This window comes from Polypterus senegalus, chromosome 15 (assembly GCF_016835505.1).
Source record: "Polypterus senegalus isolate Bchr_013 chromosome 15, ASM1683550v1, whole genome shotgun sequence".
NCBI lineage: Eukaryota > Metazoa > Chordata > Cladistia > Polypteriformes > Polypteridae > Polypterus > Polypterus senegalus.
This window is the reverse complement of record NC_053168.1, coordinates 105,755,551-105,780,724: the sequence shown is the minus strand read 5'-3', so window position 1 is coordinate 105,780,724 and position 25,174 is coordinate 105,755,551. Positions and strand designations below refer to the sequence as shown.

Sequence of the window (25,174 nt, the reverse complement as noted above, 5' to 3'; positions counted from 1 at the left end):
CATGTTGAGTGGTACAGGATAGTTTGCTTCAGAATTTGTTTTCCACTTTTTTATTTAGGATAAGCAGTTCACGTCACTCTATCCTTACTAACATAGTATATGTCAGGCACACCTTATCCAAAACCAGTAAAGATATCCAATTCTTGCCATTACAAAATATTGGCACTCAGTATAGTGTGGTTAAAAACTTTCCTGAGGACTTATTCTTCTAATTAAATATTCTTTTCTGTCTGCAGAGGTTTTCTAACCCTGTGAAAAGCTGGCCAGTGGAAGTGTTGAATCTGTCTGGGTGGCAGTGATACGATCGACAAACTACTGTGCTGCTTTATTCTAAGAGTGCATTTGTTGGCATTTTCAGGTGGAACACTACAGTGCAGACTCTGGTAGCTTCCTACGAAGCCTATGAGGACCTTATAAAAAAGTCTCAAGAAGGTAAAGACTTTTACGATGACCTGGAAGGCAAGGCTTCCCGTCTGCTAGAACGAGCCAGAAGTGTGTGTCATGCCAGAAAAGAAGAGATACAGCAAACCATTGAAAGGTAACTGTGCTTCCTTAAAGTGCCAAACCGTATATTTTTGGAACTGATAGGAAAATCTTCAAGGCCAAGTAATACAGTGTGATTTTAAGCTCTTCTTAATAAAGAACATTAGAGAAGGTGTCTCATAGTAGAAGTATGGTAAGTATGTTTGATTGCAGTCAACTAAATCAAAAAAGTTAGCTACAAAAGTCTAGTACTTGTACAGATTTCCTTTCCATGTTAATATTAAGCACTTTGGCACATCTGAAGCAGTCAGGTGTTATTTTGAATACCAAGTGTTTTTCTTTTGACGCAGGTTGATTCCACTTTTCCCCAAAATAATGGAAATCTTTGGATTAATCAAATTCTTAGCTGATAACTTTTAACATATTTAGAGTGACCAGACCCCCCTTACTTCTCCGGACATTCCATTGCATGTGTCCTTCCATTTTCACAGAAATATCTTTATGCATACACATGCAAATGGCTTGTGAAATAGTGTCACGTGAAGAATGTAAGCCTCGGAGAGTAAATAGAAGCCCATCACTTCCTGCTAAGAAAGAAAATTTCTACATTCTGTTTCTGTAATTTATAGATCAGTTTTGAATAAAATTAGTTTGTGGTGAATGGTTTGTATCATATAGAAAGAATGTGGTCTCAATTAGAAATTACATTTCTCAGATTCAAATGGCATTATTTACGCATTATTTCCTTGAAAAATTAATCACATTACTGATTACTTTTACTTTTACTTTACTGTCTAAACTAGGGGTGCAATGGTACAGAAAGGTCACTGTTTGGTTCACACTGTGGTTTGGACATCCTGGTTCGGTACAATGAAATTTAAGCAAAAAAAAATTCAAAAGCATAAGGCTAGGTTGGTTTTAACTTAGTGCGAAAAGCAGTAAAAGTTACCATCCACCATCCTCTGTGGTGGTCTAGTTGAGAGCCTGCAGCCTGTAGTGAAGTAAGCAGTCAACACATAACACACATATACAGTATATATTTTTATATATGGCTGATAAAAAACAAAAGATAATAAGTTACAAACTATGACATCTGTTGTGTTATTAAAAGAAAATACCCTTTCTATTGGAGAGTGATTGTGATAGCAGGTATAGTCTGGCATCATTTTGCCAACTGGCAACTTTGGTTACATCTTTATGAAAATAAGGAACTAAAATATTTTCATGTATTTTTACAGTGTAAACAGCAAACAGCCTCACTCTGAACATATAGACTGAAAAGCATTTCTTAAATCCTATGAAAATATTACAGAATAAATGGCAATACCGAGCTGAATAACAAAATGAAATACCGGTGTCCTTTTATTGGTTTACTTTCATCGTTGTTTTAACAGGACCAGTGCTTTTTGCACTAATGACATGCCTCTATAAACTGATTCACTGTGTAGGGTGGTCTCCTGGTTTCATGGAGTTGTCCTATGTGCAGTGAGAGGCGATGTGGGTGAAGGTTATTGGTGTAAAATGTATTCATTCAATTTGAAAAAAAATTAATTACATGTATAACTACTTTTGAAACCTGAAGCTGACCCCAAGCCATTCCACCCCTAGTAAATGTCCCATCACCATTTGATGGGAGGAACAACATAATCTAACTCTGATAATTGATCTTTAATTGCTGTATATTAAATATCAAACAGCATAACAAAGAATGTGTACACTGTATCTAATTTAAAAAAAAAAAAAAAGTTCATTTTGAGTTCAAATTGTGACCCTTTGAATATAAAGCTAAACTGAATTGATGGATGGATGATAATATGTATAAAAATCAGGGGGGTTGAATTGGGACAGACTTTTTATCACATCTAGAGGAGGGACACGCAGGGTGACAAAGTTAATCCTTTTTCAGGTCTTGGCTTTACTTGATCAATTTCAGTGTTGTGTGGATTTTTTCCCCTTCTTTCCGTGTCACTGAAATGCAATTCTTTTATGGGGACCCAATAAGACATTTTCTTTTTCCTTCTATTTACTATATAATACAAAGGTGTAGAACAAATCTTCTATCATATTTCAAATATTTGGAGGGAAACATTTTTTGTCAAATTGTGAAAGGTAGTGAGGTAAATGTTGCAAAATTGATAATTCACAGTTACTCAATTACTTTCCCACTCAAAGCCGTATTGTTCTTTTTCTTAGTGCTCTGGTACAAAACAATGATAAACGTACCGTATATCTTTTACAAAAGTGTTGTTCACAAGAATGATATACTTGAGTTGTTACCATCTGTCTATGAACAATTGGCTGTTTGCAAGTGTTCGTGTACAGTGAGCTACACAGAAATACATTTTGACAAAATGTTATTTTCTTGACCATTGTGCTGGGATTCTATGTAATCTTGTAGCATTCTTTTCTCAAGTTCTTGATGAAAGCCACTTGCAGTGTAAATAGACTTGAGTGAGGCTTCATTTTTAAATTAGAGGGCAGATTTTAGAAACTCTTGATAAGTCTGTGTAATACTCCCTCCTGGAGTCCTGTTTATAGCTCAGGTTGTGAGGAGTGGCTGATAATACCCAGGAGATGAAATGCTTTTTCCGGTGCTCCCTGTCAAATATAACTCCACGAGTCAGGCCATCATTCTCATCATAATCATAACCTGGATGTGTAATTTCAGGGTCATGATAAACACTCCAGCTGCTTGTCTTTAAATTCTTTATCTTCATGGTTTCCAGTTTTCTCCCAAAGTCCAAAAACAAGTCAGCCAAGTGTAATTATGTGCACGTGTATCTATGTTAGTTTCTTTATGAGACATGAGGCAATTCATTGTGACTCTCTATTGGAGAAAGCAGCTTTAAAAGATGGGTGGATTGCCTCATTTTATGATGCTGTTCTCAGTGTGGCCACAGAGTTGGCCTCCTAGCGAGTCTATTACACTCCATCAGGCTCTCATTCTGTTTGTCTCACCCACTCAGGGAACTGCAAAAGAAGCCACCACCTCGCCCTACAGCTCCAAAGCCTCCACTACAGAAAAAGACTTCAGAGCTTGATGTGGGATTAGGCCTCGAAGACCCTGAACTGCAAAAGTTGAATGCGGCCATGCTGGCCCTGGGGAGTGATCTGCCTGAAGACCTTCGCAGTTTGCCTCCAGATGCTGCTTTGGCCTTCCCTTTTGGACAGCCAGCTATTCCTGATGCTTTTCTACCAAGAAGTGCTACTATCCCCCCAATTCAGTTGCCAGGGGGAGTCTCCTTTAATCAGCTTCATTTTCCTGAGCGAGTTCTACCCACAGACACCTTGAGCAGGCTGCCTCAATTCACAGCAACTGCCGGGCTTCCATCTCATCCAAGTATTCCTCAACAGAGTAACTCGGGGTATCTGCCTCCTGCTCCCACACTGGTCCAAGGGCCTCGGCCTCCACCTCATCCCGTGACAGCACAAGTTCCTGCCAGTTCACCCCAGCACAGTGTAGTAGTAGGATATGGGATGGGTGCACAGAGGGCACCAGTGCAATCTAGCAGTTCAATGCAGCTGCCTTCAGCCTCCCACTCAGCAGTGCCTCAGCTACCTCAAGTACCAATGGGGACTGCTGGTGTTCGTCCATCTACTACCACAGTTGACAGTGTCCAGACTCCCATTTCCAGCTTCACACCAGGGTCTCAAGGAGCTGGTCCAGGTCAGCCTGTAGTTCAAGGAATTGTGGGCATAAACCAAGCAAGGCATATGATGCCAGTATCAGGGGGCTATAGTGTGCCAACTGTGGGGCAGTATCCACCATATCCACAAACTGCAGGCCATGCACAGCACTTCCCCCATTTGCCTGCTCATTTCTCTTCACAGCAAGTTCAGCCTCAGTTCCAGCTTCCACACCAGCCTTCTGGTCAGCAATATCAGCAGTTCCTTCCCCATCAGATCACTCGCCTACCCCCGCAGCAGCAAGTCTTCCCGCCGCATCCTCCAGCTCAAATGCAACCATCCCCACGACCTTATCTACCTGCACAGACCCTAGTTCCACCCAATTCACAGCCCCGTCTCCAAACCACCCTTGGTATTCAGCCTCAAATGCTACCCACTGCATCACAGCCTCACTTGCCTTTGGCTCCCACCTCGCAGTCCTATATTTCCTCGAACATTCAGCACCACATACCTCCCAGCAGCAGTCAGCCCCACTTGCCCACACCCATCTCACAATCCCATATTCCCTCTAGCATGCAGCCTCACATACCCCACAGTGGCCAGTCCCATCTTCCTACCATCACTTCTCAACCTTTCTTACCCCCAACAGCTGTTCCTCCACGACCGCTTTCTCCAGCTGTCCCTCAGCCTCACCTGCACCCTCAGGTTCCTCAGCCTGTTCCTTCTCAAGTTGGAGGCACTGGCTATCCAGCAAGTGCTCCTTCGTCAGTTCTTCCTCGTCCGGGACCCCAGCCAGTACCCCTCCAGCAGCCACAACTTACACAACCTCTTCACCCTCAGCCTGTCCAGTGCTTGCCACCCTCCTCATCTGCTGCTGCCACAGGCATCACTATGCCCTATCATCCTGCACCTCTTCCCCACCAGAGCTCCCTTCTAGCGCCAGTTAATGTATTGCCCCCATGTTCTGTCAGTAGTGGTATGCCACCAGTTCACCAACATCCTTCGCCCAATGTCATTACACCTTCACCTGCTCCTTCATCCTCTCCTGGGCCTTCTTCCTTAGGCCTGGTGCCTCAGAGGCCTCCACCTTCTCTGACACCTTCTGGAAGTGCCTCTTCAAGCTCCTCGGACATATTATTTCAAAGACAAAACTCCACAACTGAAGATCTGCTGTCTTCCAGCCCTGAGAGTCAACATGGTGGACCCAAGGCCTCTGCTGCTGTCTTGCTCCCTACTAAGGCTGACCCACAGGATGGACAGCGCAGAAGAAAGTCTGAGGGTATGCGACTTATTGAGGGGGACCCTTACCAGGCACCTGAAAGGTTGCAGCGACTACAGACTGAGCTGGAGGCATTGCGTAACACTATGGCCGCTCTGGACAGGCCCCTTTTGGGGCCAGGTGGTCCCACTGAGCTAGACACGTGTTGGAAGGAGCTCCAGGACCAGCAGGAAAAGGATGTGCGTCAGTTGTCCATTGCTATTGCCCGCTGCTACAGCATGAAGAACCGACACCAGGATATCATGCCTTACGACTTCAACCGTGTGGTGCTGCAGTCTGGCAAGGATGACTACATCAATGCAAGCAGCATTGAAGAACTGTCTCCATACTGTCCTCGCTTCATTGCCACCCAGGCACCCCTCTCAGGCACTGCTGCAGACTTCTGGCTTATGATCTATGAGCAAAAAGTGTCACTTATTGTAATGCTAGTCTCGGAGCAAGAACTGGAAAAGGTAAGAGTAACTGCTTGTTTGTTTGCCGTTTGTCTCATCACTGTCAATAGAGTAAAGATATGAGATGGAGGGTCACAAATGCTATTGCAGTCTGCAGGGTTTACCCAGTACTCTGTGTTGCTTTATTTTTAAATTAAAAGGGTTCTTCCTAAGACCAACTTACTTTCTAAAATCATGGAGTGGTACATCAAAAATAAAGTGTGTGAGCTACTCTTTCCAGAAATGTCAGATCTGAAGTTTTATTTGTGCTAAAATTCAGAAATGAATCGTACGCGTTTTGCATATTTGTTTAGTTTTCTTGAGCACGTCTTCTGGTGAATGTCAAAGGGCCACTTTGATTTACCCTTCCCTACCATCAGATTCCAAATCTTGCTTGTGTAATTTCTTGGCTTTTCCAATTTGTTTAGTAGAATTCCAGTCGCTGGCCACTGGGATGTGCCCAGTTCATGTATAGCCCTGGAAAAATACTCAAATTCTAGATCACCTCAACCAACTTGTCTTGGTCTATAGTCTTTTGGAACTTTTACGGTCCTTTACCCTCATCTTATATAGAATTTGGGTGAATGAGGGTGCTAGCTAAAAAAATACAGTAGAGGTGGGCAGTGGAACTGACTATGAAAGTGATGAGTTCAGGAGCTTTTAACCGAAATGTGGGCAAGAATTGGTGGCTAGCATTGGGAAGTGATGCATGGCAAATTGCCTATAACATGCAATTAAACTCCAATACAAAATGCCACTGCTTTGAACGGGAACAAAACCATTACAACATTCTTGTTTACATTTTAAAAAATCCAATCGTACCTCTTCATTTTATATTATTTTAGAGTGCCAGATTTGGAGAAAATGGAGCAGACAGATCTGCAAAGCACTTAGGAAGTCGGATATCTGGTGCAGGTCTTCACTGGCTTTAGTTCCAAATTAAGGTATCTGAGCTGTCAGATTCATGTTAATACTCACTGGCCAAACCAAATGATACTTCGTAAGGAAGGAAAACGTCCTCTTGCTCATTACGTTGAGCTTGTGTGTTTTGTCCTTAAGATTTTGTACCTGGTAGCTGCTTTGTGTTGTTTGCTCAATGCTGTATTGACGAGGTAGCAAAAAGTGGCAGATTTGACATCCACATGTGAAGTATGCGTCTGAATGAGAAGTATAACCAGACACACTTTTTTTGTTCTCTTTTAATAATGAGAAGCTCTGGTGAAACCACCGATAATAAATGTCCACATTGTTTATGTAAGTTTAAACCAACTTACATTTGCAGTTGGCATATCGGTGTGTGTTTTTATTAGCGTGTTAGACACTAACAAGAAGCACGATGTCACCGTTGGAGTTTTAGTTCTATAGCAGAACACCTCATCATCAAAGCACCTGAAGCTGCGTCCATAATTTAAATTTAAATGAAAATGTTCCCCATCCATAGTAGTGTTTTCACATTATTTTAAAAAAAGTACTTATGGCCACATTAAAACAACAGAAAATGCACCTTGGTGAAAAAATTGGATGGTAATGCTGCCGGCAGCGGGATTTAACACAAAACTGTTGCAACCAGTAAATGATTTTCTTTTTCTTCATTATGAAGGATGGCTGGGAGTCTAGCCTGGTCAGGACGGCCTCAAAGTGGAAGGACAGGGGGAGACAGCTTACAGTACATAGGCCTTTGTCTCCCCCAGGACGCCAGATGGCAGCAAGCCCAGGCTCAGATCCCCCACATGGATGCCCACAAGGCATACCAGGTGTTGTAGTCCCCAGGAACAGTCTTGTTGTGTCCTGTAGCAACTGGCAGGGGGAGCTGCAGAATTTGGGAATCTGTACTCAGTAGGGCTTCAACCTCACCTGGAAATGATTTGGAGCTGCAGTGTCATATCACCGGAAGTGGAATTGGATTAAAGGAGCTGCCTACCTTACATCCGGGAGCCAGAGTCAGGAGGAAGACGGGCAAAGCTTGTGAAGAGGAGTGCAGGAGGCAGTAGACAGTGACCGAGAGAGAAAAGACAAAAGAGTGTGCTATTGTGCTTATTGCACTTGTGGTTGTGGAAAACGCTTGCTTAAAAAGTTTATCTTTACTAATAAAAGGCCAAGCCCTCACTGACTCACTCACTCACTGACTGACTCATCACTAATTCTCCAACTTCCCGCATAGGTAGAAGGCTGAAATTTGGCAGGCTCATTTCTTACAGCTTACTTAACAAAAGTTAGGCAGGTTTAATTTCGAAAATCTACGCGTAACGCTCATAATTGGAACCTACATAAGTACATATATACTGGCCATAGTCTGCAGCTCGGTCGCCGTGTGAGTTGTGTCCCTCATTGTCACGCCTCCCACGTAATTGAGTGCCTGCCCATATAAGGTCGTCCGTCAGCGGCAATCCAATAGACATAATGCCTCTAAATATTCGCGGGTAAAGGACTGCGCTTATGCAAACGAAGATGAGATGGTCAGGGATAGACTAGTGTTTGGCACAAACTCAGTGAAAGTGCGAGAGAAAGTTTTAAGTGCCGGGTCTTAGCTAACATTAAATAAAGCCGTGGACATCGCAAGATCGCATGAGATAGCACAAGCACAGCTGAGAACCTTTGATGCATGTACTCTGAGAGGCTCACGTGAACTGACTGTGAACGCAGTACGCAGAGAACAAGGAAGAGCTCCAGAGAGCACTCAACAAAAAACGCATTACACAATTGAGAAGGCAGCAAAAGAATATGAAGCGAGTGACGCATACAAGCATATTCATAAGTGCAGCAACTGTGGAAACAAAGCATGGTGTAAACCGTAAGTTTAAATTAAGTTTATAGACACGCTGCCACTGGCGTTTGTCATGCCTAAGATGGATACGATATTCGTGAGATACACGTTTACTGAGGGGACGCAGGGTATAAACGAGACTTTTGATCACTTTATAACTGAGTTAAAATTGCTGGTGAAGGACTGTGCTTATGCAAATGAATAGAAAGCAAATGTTATGTTATTTTTAAAATGTTTTCTTTTTCATAACTTCTTTAACACATTTCTTCTCTGCTGTGAAGTGCGGGTATTTTGCTAGTCCACAATAAAAGACTCTTTCTTTGCCTGTTTGTGTTGGGTGTTTAGGGAGCTGGAGCGCCCCTGGTGGTCACATGTATGTAGCATTGAAATTGTGCAAAATTCAAATTAGATGCATACAGGTAAGGAGCTCGGCAAGCGGCATGGAAAGCAGCTCCTCTTGGCCCACTGCATCAGAGTACATTTTTCTTCTGTGAAGGGTGACCAGTCATGGCCATCTAATAAACATGAATGAACCAGAGTGTGATGGGCTCAGTGTTTACAAAAATTTTCATTTTCACCCATCCACGCTGAAATTATTCTACAACTCTGGAGTGTTGTTTTTAGAAGTATTAATTTTTCGGAGGTTATAAAGACCTTGGATAGTGTGGACGAAAGACGAAAACTGAGAATAATATATTTTTTAAACAAAGACATCGTAATGTGGATGACGCCTGAGACTCAAGTTCTTAAATCTGAGTCAAATAAAAATTTAGTGACTCTGACTCTACCAAGAAAATAACCAACGCCAACTGTGACTCCACAGCCCTGGTGAAAAGTATGCCTAGAAATCCCATGGAGTTTTGTAAAACTGTTTGAGCCATTTGGACCACAGCCTTAGCCTTTCACTTGCTAAACACACCCTGGTCCCATGATTGACTGGCGACCAGTAAGGTAAAAACATTTCCGTCCTACTTTACCAATAGAGAATAGAGAATAGAGAATGGCATGTTTTGATGAAAAAGCTGCAAGCCACACTCTGCCAACCCATATGAAATAAAAGTGATGTGTAAAGGTTTGGAGGTAGTCAGTAAGGTGTGAATGAACGCAATGCTTTTATTTCAAGGTTACCATTTGTTACACCTCGGCCTTATGTAGTGCTTTCAGGCCTTCCGTTTTACGATTTGACGAAGTGCATTGTAATCTTTATATCCCTGGAAGATGCAGTCATGGTGGATTTCATAGTAGAGACCCTTTAATATAGACACGTTCATAACTTTAAGTTAAAGAAGTAACATAATGGTGATGAAATTTAAAATATTCTTGTTTTTATCATTATCAATTTTGGTGAAGCTGGAGACGAGACATTCATGAGTCAATAGAAATTAAAAAGAAATGGAGAATAATGGAGTCAGTTAGCATTATATGAGTTCTACAGCTGCAGCCCATCAGTCCCCTATATTAGATGCCTACTCGTTTCTCAGAAATGTCTTTTTCATGTCCGCATTGATCCATCCATCCATCCATCCTCTTCCGCTTATCCGAGATCGGGTCCCGGGGGCAGCAGCTTGAGCAGAGATGCCCAGACTTCCCTCTCCTCGGCTACTTCTTCTAGTTCTTCCGGAGGAATACCGAGGCGTTCCATCCACATTGATTCTTATACTAAATGTGTGGTGTGGGCTTAAAGCAAAATAATATGAATCACCCCACTTCCAGATGTCAGGCTGTAGGTCTGCACCATCATTACACTGAGAGTCGTACTTAAGCTGTATCTGAGAAGTGTTTCACCATAACGGTGGGATATTGTACCCCAGATCTGTTAGTGCATTTTATAATAAGTAGCTTGTTTATTTTGGTAGATCAGATTTCTTCATTTCTTTCTGTTTTTATTCCTTCAGCAAAAAGTGGTGCGCTACTTCCCCTGTGAACGTGGGCAGCAGATGGTGCAGGGACCAATCACTCTGACGCTGACAACTCATAAGGTGGCTCCAACTCATGTGGAGAGGATGATCGGGCTGCAGTACCGGGACCAAAGCCTGAAGCGCACAATTATCCACCTGCAGTTCACTTCCTGGCCCGAGCTGTGAGTAAGCTGTGTGTCTGACACTACGGGTTATAAACGGGGGTCTCGGTGACACATACTGTATGCTCTGAAGCAGGGCTATCGAACTCCAGGCCCGGAGGGCTGCGGTAGCTGCAGGTTTTCGTTCTGACTTTTTTCCTAATCATTGAGCAGTTTTCACTGCCAATTCACTTCTTTTTCCTTCATTTTAATAGCCTTGTCTTTTATGATTCAGTCTTCTGAATTTATTTCTTTCTTTATTAAATGACAGCCAAACAGAAATGAGACGTGAAACGAGCTGACAGATGACCAGCTAAACTGGGATTTCAGACTCCAGCCAATCTCTTAATGAGAAGCTGATTCTTACTGTTGATTGGCTTGTTGTTGCTCTCATTCTGCCACAGCAGACATTTACAAAACTGTTCATTTTTCTGTTTTTTCTATGAACACTGTCAAAATATTTTGGTGACCTGAGAGATCAGCCTTACTGAGACCATCACCCTTCTTTATTTTCAGGTATTGTGTGATGTGGCGGCTTGTTTTGTGTCTCATTATTGTTTGGCTGCTAATTAAGGAAAAAGAGACAACTAAGGGGGCGGAGTCAAGTTTATTAAAATTAAGGCAAAAAGAAGTTAATTAGCAGAAGATGGTGAGAATGAAAACCTGCAGCCACTGCGGCCCTCCAGGGTTGGAGTTCAACACCCATGCACTAAAGCCTGAAGTCATGTTTTTAGAGAGCCTTGTGGCTTTCAGTTAGGTCTGCCACTGCCTTGAGCAGACGGATCATCGACATTTAAATATATAAAAATGGGTTCTGAGTTCTACAGCAAAACACAAAGGACCCCAACTAGAACAGCCCAGGTGACCTGCACTTTACATCTAGGTGGCAGGAGATACACAAACAACTCTGATGGAGCAATTAAAATGGCGGTAACATATTAGGTAAAATTGTAAAAAGCACTCAAAGGGTGTAAAGCACAAGTGAGCCCACAGTTGGGAGCTCTGTGCGCAGCTTGGGTAACCATGTTAAAAAGAAACAACAGAGAAGGGCAGCCAACTACAATCCATGACTAAAGTGCAACTCTTAACCTGATAGGCTAAGGTACCTGAGAAGAAAGTGTTGGGACTTCATTCAGATGTTCAGAATTGTAAGAGACTTTGATAAAGATGATCCAGCAGAATGGCCATTTGTGTACTCAAGGACACAAAGATACACAAAAAGCTGTGGCAGTCATGGAAAAAACTATAAAAGAGTGTAGCCAAAATGGAAACCTTGACAGCTTTTTGATTTTATTTTATAGATACTTTGTGAAAATTAAAATTAAATGCATCTGGATGAGATATCAGTACAAGTCAGATGTTACCTTACAGAACTACCTTTGTGGACAGAATGGCCACTTGTCTGTCAAATGTTTAAGGCTGGCATTGCACAGAAGTTCGTTTTGGGGTGACATCTTTTACTTTTTGGTGTGGTGTTGCGTGGGAAAATGCAGGTGTTCTCAATAAAGTTGGTGGGATTTCTTCAATCAAGAGCTAAATCATTTTGATCGATTTATTTCAGGGGACTACCAGACAGCAAGAGTAACCTTATTCGTTTCATCCAGGAGGTCCATGGACACTACTTGCACCAGCGGCCTCTGCACACTCCTGTAGTGGTGCACTGCAGGTAAGGGATCAGCACTCGGCACAACTCCAGGATTGTATTCTGTTGCGTGTGAAATGGACAGAATGGTAAAAGGACTGACACGGGAGAGGAGATTATTAAACCTTTTGGCATATGGTGGGCTGTCTGATATTTGAGCCCAAAAAGGAGCGATTCTTGGTTATACAGTTTGTATATAATATTTTTTTAACATTTTAGAAGTTCTAATGGGCACAAATGAAATCAATAGATTCAAGCACTACCTTGGGGAAGTCTCCTTTTACCATACTTCGATGTGAGTTGAGCTACCTGATGTAGAGTACATTGATGAATGTTCGGCTTTTTTTGAGTCTAAGGAGAGAGTGCAGTTGTCTTGCTTATTTAAAGGAGGAATATTCTGTGATTTCTTTGACTAATCATTGCAGATGTTAATTTGTTCATGTCATGTATTGTGATAGTGAAGTTGGGGAGCATGCACTGGTACAGTGTGTCGCCGCACCCACTACATGTCAAAACAGCTCGGGATCCCGGTTGGCAACCCGCCAGCCAGACCAGTCCAGTCCCACCCTCTGGAAATTACCCTCTATCTGCCACATTCAGGTGTTACGTGGGCGACCCTTTGGCCTGGTCCAGCCACTTGGGTCCCCAACAATGAGGATCTTATGAGCTGGATCACCCTCGGGGAAACACACCACATGGCCGTAGTGCCGTAACTGACGCTCCCTCACAATGCAGGTAATGTGCCTTATTCGGGACTCTGAGCAACCACTCATTCGATACAAAGTCAAACCAATGGTACCCAAGGATCTTCCAGAGAGACACAGTACCAAAGGAGTCCAATCTTCGTCTCAGGTCACTGGATAGCGTCCATGTCCCACATCCATGTCCCACAAGCATATAGTAAGACAGGAAGCACCAGGACTGTAAAGACTTGGACCTTCGTCCTTTTGCATAGATATCAGGAGTGCCACACACCCCTTTCCAGCGACCTCATGACCCCCCCAACCCCATGCTCTCCCAATCCGTCTACTGACTTCATAGGAAGAGTCATCCGAGGCATGAATGTCACTCCCAAGGTAAGTAAACCTCCCGATAAGGTCAATACTCTCTCCACAAACAGACACACTGCTGATGGCTGTGCCCAAGAGGTCATTAAAGGCCTGGATCTTGGTTTTTATCCAGGACGCTCGCAAGCCCAGACACTCAGACTGCTTGCTCAGTCTCTTGAGCGTCCTAATTAGAGCCTCAAAGATCACAGCATCGTCAGCAAGTCAAGATCCATTAATCTTTCTTCACCAACAGATGCCCCACAGCTGCTGGACCCCACGACCTTGCCCAACACCCAGTCCATATAAGCATTGAACAGAGTAGGAGCAAGAACACCACCCTGACGAACCCCAGAATCAACTGGGAAAAGCGCAGAGGTCCTGCCTCCACTCTGCACAGCACTCACAGTACCAGTGTACAGGCTGGCCATGATATCCAACAACCTTGAAGGGATCCTGCGAACCCTCAGGATGCCCCACAGGGCAGCTCGATCAACTGAGTCAAACGTTTTATGAAAATCGACAAAGGCTTCAAAGAAACTCTGCCAATATTCATTTTTGGACTCCATGAGAACCTTCGGTGCCAGGATGCAGTTGATGGTAGACTTCTTAGGCGTAAAACCAGGCTGTTCTGGTCGCTGGTAGGTGAGCAAGTGATCATGGATCCTATTGATGATGACCCTAACAAGGACCTTACCTGGCACTGAGAGTAGTGTTATCCCCCAGTAGTTGCTGCAATCCAGGCCATCACCCTTCCCTTTCAAGATAAGGACGACAAGCCCCATTTTCCAGTCAGTTGGGATGATGCCAGTCTCCCAAATGGAAGCAAAGATTGCTTGCAATGCCAGGAGGACAGCCTTACCACCAGCCTGGAGAAGTTCACCCTGGATACCACAGATCCCTGAAGCCACAATGAGCTGGTTCACCAACTGTGCAATCTCAGTGATATTGGGTGGTTCACAGCTAATTGGAGGATCAGCCTCAAGAACTGTGAACCCAGAGATATTCAACGTCCTAGCCGGAGGATCTGCTCAAAGTAGCCAGCACAGTGGGTCACAACTGCAGTGTCAATGCAGAGCCAGTGGCTGCATTGAAGTCGCCCATGACCAGAGGAGTGTCACCTCGTGGGCACCCATCAATCACTGAGTGAAGCTGCGAATAAAATGTCTCTCACCCCAAGACGGAGCATACTCTGAGACAACAGACAAGGCACCCAGGAAGTGCCATAATCTGAGTCCCATAATACGCTTGTTGAAAGGCGTGACATCGGACACCATTGAAAGAAGCCAATCTGCTACAGCAACAGCTACTCCCCGAGTATGACAATTATCGAACCGACCAGACCAATAAAAGGTGTATCCACCTACAGAGATCTGGCCAGTCCCTGGTCTGCACACCTCAGAGGGTGCCGCCACTGAAATGTAGAGTGTCTAACAGCAGAGAAAAATGATCATCTTGCCAGAGAGACGAGACATTCCATGTCCACCCGTATGGGCCGCCTCAAATTGGGACCCGAGTGCTGCCGTGCAGTAGGCAACGTCTCAGCACTACACCAGTTCCGATCTCCAACAGACCTGACCCTATTGGCTCTCCAACGGTTTCGACTCTTTCGGCGATGGGGCTCCCGAGGGCTTTCCCCCATCCCCTTCATGATGCGAGCAGCCTTCCTATGGGCGGCTGCAGCAGAGCTACTCCCGTGGAGAGCAAAAAGGAGGCCTTCCTGTCGTCTCGGAGCTTTGTGAAGTTTTTTTTAGTGATAGTGAAGCGACTGGTAAATTATTTACATGTATGCAGAAGTCTGGTCACGCTGAGCCAAATGTATAATTTACTGTATACATCTGGAGCCAACCATGAGTGACTTTTGCTTAAAACTGTTTGATGTCTCATTGAGTGTCACATTTCTAAAACAGTCAACACCTCATGAAGGTGGCACTCATAGTAGGGTGGTGCTGTTGTTAACCTGGTCTGACAGCGAGCAAACATCTGAATACGGTAAACTTTCTACAGTTGAAAAGTCTCCTAAAAATACCTAATTCAGCATATAAATGTGTGTTGGGTGTGCACAGAGCACGTTCTAAAAACAAACATAACCTGTTCCAATGGAAAAGTCTTTCACACCAGATTATACATTGCCATTCGAAGACATCAATGGACGAGTGGTAAAAGGGACTGGTTAGAGAAATGAGTCGTCGTAATGAGCAGAATCCAGTCGGGGAAGGGTCACATGATAAGCATGACCCAGTCAGAATACTAGTAGAGTTGTTTTCAAAAATCTTTATTTTCGCCCGGCCACATTAAAACCCACAAGTATATGACTCTGGAGAGCGTTTTATAAAGACTCTGTTTTTGGGGGGGTTGAAAATGCCGGGCTTTATAAACGAAAGGCAAAAACAGAGATCTGCTACAAGATGCACCTACTCCATAGTCATCGCTATTCCTAAATAAGATAACTCGGCCCCAGACACAATCTTAACCATTGTGTAAGGACATTTTTATCAAAATGATGTGCGAGGTACACCTTGAAGTGGTTGTCTTCAGAGAGGGATGCAAATGACTGCAGTGCACGTTACTGATGTTACTCGTTTGGTCGTGCTGAGTAAGTGTCACTGAATGTGTACAGTTTGATTGGCTCTACAGCAGAGTAGTCCACTGGAGGTCTGTAGCTGGATTCTGTTGCATTTCTTTTGCTGTAGTTGTGCTTGAAGGATCCACTCACATGCTTTACCTGGTCTCATTTTACCTTGCAGCTCAGGCGTCGGCCGCACTGGAGCCTTTTGCCTTCTGTATGCTGCAATGCAGGAGGTTGAAGCGGGCAATAGCATTCCAGACCTCTTGTTGCTGGTGAGGAAGATGAGGCAGCAGAGGAAGAACATGCTACAGGAGAAGGTAAAGTTCAAAGGAATATGAGGGGTGGTTGATAGTGTTAAATTCACCAGCAGCTCATCTCCATGGCCAACTCACTTGACTAAAGTGTGTTGAAATGTCCAGAAATCTGTGTGGAAATAAAGTCTTCTCTAACCTAAACAAATTACCAACCACTATATAATAAGCACACCATCCTAGTTGGTTCTTGACTGAAAATGATAGGTTGCCATCTTGTACACTTTGTGCTAACAAGTCTTTTGACTTGCAGCTCCACCTGAAGTTCTGCTATGAAGCAGTTCTCAAGCATACTGAACAACTTCTCCAGCGGCATGGCATTTCTACATCTGCCTCCTGCAAGAACACAAACAGCACATCTCTGAAGGTAACATGAAAGCAGTCTCTCATATGAGCTTTGACGTAAACGGGGGTTGTGGCGGGTGAGGTAGCACTTGTACAGTATGTCCTGTCATGAAGACGACACCACCACCTAAACTCAGTGCTCGTCATGCCGGTGATGGAGTCTACTTGCAGGATCTGTCATGTCTCCCACTTGAGCCTTCATGTGAATTGGTGTCGCAGTGGCACCATTGATGACCCATATTCACTCTTGGTGAAAAGCAGCATGGAAAGGTACTTCTGCTTACAGTACCTCATCAAATCAACAGTGAAGATACATTTAATCTTAGTTCGTAGTAATTAACCAGTCCATGCCAGACTCTCTTTGGAAATATCTTATTGGTTATGACACTTGCCGTCTGTCTTCTTCTCCTCCTTTGTTAGCTGAAGTACTCCCTGTGCTTCAGCCATTGCCTTCACCAGATACTATAGGGGCATGCAGAAGTTTGGAAGGTGGAGGCCTATGGAGGTCTACAATTCAAAAGCCCCAGGGTGGAGCAGATGCATTTATTGGTTGGGCAGTTTCCAAGTGTCAGGGTATGGCGACACTTTATTATATAAATGTAATACTCTTTTTGTAACAGAAAGTGTTTGGTTTTAACGAGGAGCTTTGTGTCCCTTTGTTAAAAATACATTTCCTCATAGGCTGATGTTTTGTTTACTTTTTGCTTTCACGTTTTATGCTGTAAGAGTAGAAATTACAAATATGTTATGTGAGAGAATAAGATTTCATAAGCAGATTAGGTGTATGGTTGAGCACAACATTGATTCAGTTGACTGTTGCCTACAATTGCAATTTTTTTTTTCCCACCCCCTAGTCATACTGTCGTCTGGAGTCTCAAGACATCGTCCTCGGAGGTGACATGCCAATCAGTTCAATTCAGGCCACTATCGCAAAGCTAAGCATCAAACCCAGCACCACTTCTGGGCCATGCTTTGACAGCGGCCACATGCAAGTCACAATGCATATGGGGCAGAATGGAGTAAACGGACAAGAACTTGTCCCAGTGGAGGCCCCTCTTCCAGTACAGCCAGAAGTTGGCCTTTCCATGTGCACCGAGAACTCGGACCACCCGCTCACATCCACTACTCCTCCTGCCACCTTGCTGGAAGAGGGCAGTAGTGTGTCTCCACCGCCACCATCCTCTGACGATGGAAAGAACGGTTCCGCTCCGACTGTTGTGCCAGAAGCAGCCATTTCAGCAGCTGATTCCCTTCGAGTCAGTTCCTCATCTTTGGATCTACTCGCTTCCCTCACACCTGAGGCCTTCACCCTCGACAGTGCCTCCAAAGGCAAGCAGCGTATTAACAAACACAGCTTTCTGCAGCCTGGCAGTGGTCAGGGCCTGCTTGGACCACCTTCAGGAGATGATCCCCTGAGTTCACTTGACCCCCTGTGGACCCTCAATAAAACATGACCTTCTTAACAAGTGGTACCCACCAAGGAAAAGCATGAGCCTTGATCCCCTGGCTGGCTGGGACCTGAGTCAGTGGAACCCATAACTGCTCCAGCAGGCTAACCATGTAGCTTCCTTTCTAAACAGACTAACCCAGCAGTATCCTTCTTTACCTCCCAGTGTCATGCTGGTCAAGGACATATTCTGCATTAGCCCAGCTATCTCCCCTTTGTCAGCATGTACCACATGCCCGTCCTGTCTGTGCCAACTGGGGAAAAAAAAAACAACCCAAATATGCTGGAATGAAAAAAGCCACCTACAGGTTGCACCACACAGGACGTGCACTTCTCTGTACCAGGAAAGGTCTTTCTCTGAGGCTTCTTGAAAATCTGAGTTCTTAGCTGTGATTGACAGAATCAGAATTCTTAATCTGATCCAGTGATTCAAGCGTTTGTGTACATTTTTTTTTCTTTCTTTCTTTCTTTCTTTCTGTAACATTTAAATAAATAATTAAAATGTGGTGCTTGCTGTTATAAGTTCTACAACTGGATATTTCAAATTGGTCTCTACTCAGTTTGAAGATGGATGGGATTGTCTGAGCCTGAACAAGATTGATGTTTGCGTATCACGTTCAGCCACTGCTTTTTGGCAGCAGTCAGATGGCATGACAGCACGAGTCAGTTGGCAGAGTTTGGACAGTCAAAGGTGACATCTGAATTTTTAAATCCTTGTTTTGTCTGCAGCTTCACAGATCTTTGGGGATTGGTGGTTAGACGCCAACTCTTGCCAAGGATTTGAAGGGATCTCGTTCCATTGGTCTGTTAACACACACTTTCTGCAGTTAAACTCCTGCTGGCCGAGAGCAATACAAGATTGGCAAATATGTAAATAAATAAATGAATGGAGGAAACCTTGGGAAAGGCAATTCAGAGAGACCAGGTAGGTTGGGCATGCAGTGGGCATCAAAAAATTGGGTAAATACATAAAACAGAACAGGCAATCTAGATGGCCAATCTATCATTGCCACATTGAAAATACAACATAACAGTACAAACTACAAATCAAACCTCACATATGCAGTTTCAGATTTGTTCAGAATCCTGGACACCTCGGCCAAAAAGACAAACCCCAAAAAAAACCAGTGGCCATTCCACGGCAGAGTCCGTGCTGGGCTGGCCAATCTGATGAAAAGACCCTTTTACCTGATGATTCCAGTGCTCCTCTATTGGAGGAGACTTTTCCATAGCCAGGCCAACAACTTGACAGAGAACAGTGGCACCAATAGGAGTACCGAGAAGAGAAACAGAATAGGTGAGCATTAGTAGCGGTTTAGAAATAAATCTTATTACTTGAATGTTGGTACCAATGACTGACAGCAGAGATGCAGTGCAGTCAGCAGCTCTAATTGCGTACGCTAAACTGAAGTGGTGAGCCTGCAGCTGGGATTTAAAAAGCGGAGACTGAAGGGGCACCTCTTATAGGAGCAGGCAGGCCTAACATCTGTCATGCTGGGGACCCACCTTGGCTGCTGGTTTTCGTTCCAACCAGAGTCCTAATCAGTGACAACAACTGATGACTCAAAGCTCATTTAATTAGCTGGATGTTTTTAACATCTTCTCATATTCTATGTACATTCAGAAAAGCACAGCAGCATGATATTTAGATTTATAAGACACTAGCTGAAATACCCAGTGATGCCTGGGAGGAAAATAAAGTTTTTTTAATTGTTTGAGAAAAATATAATTTAAAAACCCCACAACTTTAAAAATAAATTACAATCAAGACTCACTAATGTGCTGGTCTTGCGGTCCTGTATGCATGTTATCATCCAGTTGACGGTCAGAACCGGCCAACTCTATTTTTGAGCAGCACCACGCACGCCCGCCCCTGTTGCTTTTGAAATTATTTAAATAAAGAATCCTAGCAGTCACCTCCAGTTCACCCTCTGGTGGTCGTTCCGAGTGTCAACTGGATGACAACTTGCATACAAGACCGTAAGACCACCCCCACCCTACCCAGAAGGGGGCAGATTAGAGCTCATTTAACCCTACAGTATTTTTAGTCGACCAATGAGAAACGTGTACAAGTTTCATGAAAATCCCTCCAGCCTTTGGGAAGTGATGCTGGAACATATATACAGTACGTACATGTAGGGTGGGCCAGATCTAATTATGCAATTTTCATTACACTATAACTTATTAATCCTGGACCTTCAAGAAGTGTGCGAACTGACGACTTGAAGACTCATCTATGTGCCGAACTGGAATCGTCCCCGCATAAATCAAAGTCATCCAGATGATCTGGGTCTGCATAATTAGATCTGGACCACCCTGTACATACACACATTGACATGCATCTATCCATCCATTTTCTAACCCGCTGAATCCAAATACAGGGTCACGGGGGTCTACTGGAGCCAATCCCAGCCAACACAGGGCACAAGGCAGGAACCAATCCTGGGCAGGGTGCCAACCCACCGCAGGACACACACAAACACACCAAGCACACACCAGGGCCAATATAGAATCGCCAATCCACCTAACCAGCATGTCTTTGGATTGTGGGAGGAAACCCACGCAGACACGGGGAGAACATGCAAACTCCACACAGGGAGGACCACATGCATATATATATATATACCATACCATATTTATTTGTTGAGCGCTTAAAAACACAGCATTACAACTGACCAAAGCGCTGTACAGTTACAACAAGCAGGACTAAAAGCAAAATATTAAAAATAAACATTAAGAGAGAATTAAAACAGAGATACTAAAAACAGGTCAAGGGACCAAATAAAATAGAGAAAATAGCAAAAGACAAGTGGAAAATGAAACAGGTTAAGAATTAAAAGCCAATGTGAAGAAGTGCGTTTTAGGCGAGATTTGAATGTGGCGACTGAAGCGGCTTGCCTAACCACTAAGGGCAGGGAGTTCCAGAGCCTGGGTGCACAGACGGAGAAAGCCCTTTCACCACAAGCTTTAAAACGTGCCTTGGGAACGGTTAGGAGCAGCTGATCTGTGGATCTAAGAACACGAGGGGGATTGTGACAATGGAGCAAGACACTCAAATAGGCGGGGGCTAGACCGTTTAATGCCTTATAGGTTAGGAGGAGAATCTTAAAATCGATTCTGAATCTAACCGGCAGCCAGTGAAGGGTTTTCAAAATTGGTGAAATGTGTTGGATTCTGCTACTTCCAGTTAGAAGCCTTGCAGCCGCATTTTGAGCCAGTTGGAGTCTAGAAAGTGTGGCTTTACTGATACCAAAAGGCAGGAATTAGAGTAGTCAAGCCGGGACGTAATGAATGCATGAATTACTGATTCCAGGAGGTGGTTAGAAAGAATAGGCTTGAGTTTGGCGATTCGCCTTAGATGGAAAAAGCAGGATTTTACTGTGCTGTTGACTTGAGCATCCATTTTCAGGAACGTATCCATTTTGATTCCAAGATTGGAGACAGACGAAGTTACTGGAATGGGAAGAGAAACGAGGCCAAGGGGTGGAGCCTGTTTGCAGTCGGGACTAAAACAATGACCTCGGTTTTGAATCGTTCAGGTGAAGGAAGTTTACAGCCAGCCAGTCCTTAATGTCAGATAGGCAGTCGAGGAGAGGTTTGGTGGAGTCAGTTGGCTTGAGGGAGAAATAAATTTGGCAGTCGTCAGCATATAGGTGATATGAAATTGCATGCTTTCTAAAAATTGCACCTAAAGGCAGGATGTAGATTGAAAAAAGTAGTGGCCCTAAAATGGAACCCTGGGGAACCCACATGGGAGTGGGACTGATTCAGATGAAAAATCGTCTAGCATGACTCTGAGAGTCCTGTTGCAGAAATATGACCTGAACCAGTCGAGGGCTAAGCCAGATACACCAGCCCAGGATTCGAGTCGGGAGATCATGATGTCGTGGTCGATTGTGTCGAAAGCAGCAGATAAGTCGAGAAGAACCATAACCACGTGGAATCCTGAGTCCAATGCCAAAAGGACGTCATTTAGGACATGTAAATGCGCGGTTTCTGTGCTGTATTTATATATTATATATATAGAGTGAGAGATTTAGAATATTTCTGCTTTTGCTATAGCTTTAAATGCCGAACTCTCTCTTGTTGATTTCATTATTTTTTTTCCTTTCTCAGTGCAGTTTTCCCCCTTCGTTGTATCTTATTAATGGCAATTAAACACAAGCAGAGCAGACACGCTGGCAAAGAACACTGAATGTGAAAGACTGCAACTATTTTAGCATTAGACTCACTAATTAGTAAATAATGGATTAATTGAACAATTAGAAAACAGAAAAAATACATTATTCCCATATAACTGGTTGGTACATATATACATTTTAACCAGTTACTTTTCTAATTTCTATATTGTTCCCAAAACACAGAAATAACAGTTGATTTAATTAGCCCAGGGGTCCAATTAAAAACAGAAGGCGGTTGGAAAAAAAACCCTGCAGCCACAGGGGGTCCCCAGGACGAGGCTTGAGAACCCCTGCTCTAGTCTAAGTGTATTAACGGCGAGTGTGACTTAACTACAGTTACACACCAGTCAGAGTCAGGGTGACAAGTAATGAATGAACTGCTTTGCAGTGGTAAGCCCAAGTAACTATTGGGTGGTATTCTGCTGCCATCTAGTGGATGAAGTAACTGCATGCTGCAGACCAAACAAATATTTCTGTGTTCTGACACTTGATGGTGACCCTAAGGTACCTCATCCAATATACATGAGTGGGTGGAGCCTAAATAAAAAAAAAACAAAAAAAAAAACAAACAAAACACAATGGCAGTTTTAGAACAAATTGAGACTGAATTATTACTCAAACTAAGTGACGGCGGTGGAACTGATGCATGATATGACACTCTTACAATTGAACTGCCGTGATACGCCTGGTGACGTGACAGTAGCTGTGCGGTATAAAGGCCAAATAATTGTGATTAAGTTCATATACAAGCCTGACATCAGGGAAAATATGGAAGTCATGATGTCTTGCACGGTAGTAGCCTGCAACACCACAATGGGCGCATTGATTGTTTGGCACAGGCACTGACATTCAACAGAAGAAATACAAGAGAAGTGCGTACAGAAGAAACACACTCGTGTTGTCCCATGGCGACACTGGGCTGTGCACCAGTACAGCAGTGGACACTGGGCAGACCTTTTCCCGCTGTATTTAGGTTGCTGTTAACACAAAACATTTTCAGTGCCTTTGGCTCATTTTTCTCCAGGGGTGAACAAGGAGGCTTCATCATTCTGGGTTCAGTTCTACAAATGTGTAACATTCTTGTACCTCGCAAGTCTGCCATTAAGTTTTAGTTCTGCACTGGTGCTTATTGCCATCGAGTGTAATTTTGTTGATAAAGCCTATGGTGAAAAATACTTTGTCATGGCGTCTGTGCGTGCGCAAACACACACGCTGAGACTGGCTGTCTTTCAGGGACACAAATACCGACCATCAACTGATATTTCTGGGCCATAATATCTGATAATAGACCAGCTGGTAGAACAAGCTGCCCATCTTCATCCATGTTCTACAAATTACGTGGCCTTTTAAAGATGCTCCTCTTCATCAAAGACCAACACCCGACATGCTTTTTAATGCAGCTTCACTTTGGGTTCTGTAACTGAAGAACTACAGCAATATGACTTCTGCATTGTATTGTACTTCATTTAGCTGATGTTATTTTATAAATGATGCGTACGTATGTGATATGAAATATCAAAAATCAATGAGATGCCATGCACATAATTACTGCACAAATGTGGAGGCCCAGTATCCAGGGTCTCGGGTTACCATTCAAAGAGTGGGCCCTGTGAGTCTCCTCTTGAGATTTTCTTTTACAAAACACTAATTAATCTTTGCCTTTTTTAAATTTTGTCATGTAATTAATAAACAGTAGAGGGTTCAGCACAGGCACATAACGCTCAGCATCTCTCACAGCAATGACTGGAACAGCTCCACGTATGCTGAACGCTTCTTCCAGAACACAGTGCTTACTTGAGGGCACATAACATCTGAACTAAAGTGATGGGGTACATTTTGTACAATGCGACGATTTACCACACGGAGTCCACAAGGATTTCACCGATTTGACTCTTTTACACGTTTATTCTTGCAGCAACTTTCCTCCTGTGCATCTCCCTTTCCTTACCCTCTTTTGTCGGATGTGCTGAAGACCTTCACGCACTTCCAGCAGCGCCTCTTGCTCTGCTGGACTGAAGGTCGAACCCTCTCTTTCTCAGACTCGTAGTCCTTGGTTGATCAACTGCTCAGTGCTCGACTTATCAGGGCTTGTATATCAGCCTATCCGGGACTGAGTGAGCAGATTGAAATCCGCTGCTGCGAAATCACACTAAAGCAAGCCAGACTTTGTTTCGAGATCCAAAATTATCTAAACTCTCATTCAGGAACAGACGGTCCTGCACAGCACTCTCATTTTGTTCTTCCTAAAGAATGTAGAAGTTGCCATGGAACAAAACATGGGGTCAATGAATTGGTGAAAAGTCTTTTGGTAGCTGACCTTGGCTAGATTACACGTTTAACTTTCTCCTCATTACATTTATTTTCAAAACTGCTGACGTTCTGCACAGTCAGACTGGAATCCAGTGTTGCCTGCCATAAAGTGTGGGCAGAGCAGTGGTACATCGGTCAGTGCTACTGCCTCACCGATCAGGTGTCCAGGGTGTCAGACTTTGTTCTGAGATCCATGATTATCTAAACTCTTTTTCTGGAACACAGTACTTTCTTTTTGTTCTTTCTTAAGAATGCAGCACTTCTCATGGAAGAAAGCTTGAGGTCAGTGAACTGAAGAAAAGCTGCCCAACAACCCAGGACACAGAGAGAAGGTTCTACACCTTAACTTGGAAAATCTTGCACTGCATCTGAATTCACGATGCCACTGATGAAGATCAAATTCTTCCACACCTTCAGCACTCATCAATACTGTACGAGAACTCTCCCGCCGCTGTGCCCAACTGTGGGAACCATGCACTTCTCACCATACTTCTTACCCCTTGCAATGTCTGTACACCATCAGATCAGAGAACAGATTCCCAAAAATCTTCAACTTTGTATTAATATTCACCCTGGGAAAAAAACTAAACTGGCCATCTTTAGGCTTCCTCCATGGATGACAACCATGCATTCTTCTGCGCAGTTGACTGTATGACATGCAACACTCGGTCCAGTTTGGC

The 25,174-nt window shown here is 43.7% G+C and overlaps 1 protein-coding gene across 1 annotated transcript in view; it reads left to right on the top strand.

Moving 5' to 3' along the window:
* ptpn23a (protein tyrosine phosphatase, non-receptor type 23, a) overlaps positions 1-18,263 on the top strand; it is a 66,910-nt gene extending 48,647 nt beyond the window's left edge. The window contains exons 19-25 of the mRNA XM_039737473.1: positions 359-538; positions 3,450-5,841; positions 10,480-10,664; positions 12,205-12,309; positions 16,079-16,217; positions 16,465-16,578; positions 17,411-18,263. Of these exons, the coding sequence (XP_039593407.1) occupies positions 359-538; positions 3,450-5,841; positions 10,480-10,664; positions 12,205-12,309; positions 16,079-16,217; positions 16,465-16,578; positions 17,411-18,010 (3,715 nt within the window). The 3' untranslated portion in view covers positions 18,011-18,263. The remainder of the gene's footprint in view (positions 1-358; positions 539-3,449; positions 5,842-10,479; positions 10,665-12,204; positions 12,310-16,078; positions 16,218-16,464; positions 16,579-17,410) is intronic.
* Positions 18,264-25,174: the final 6,911 nt, after the last annotated feature.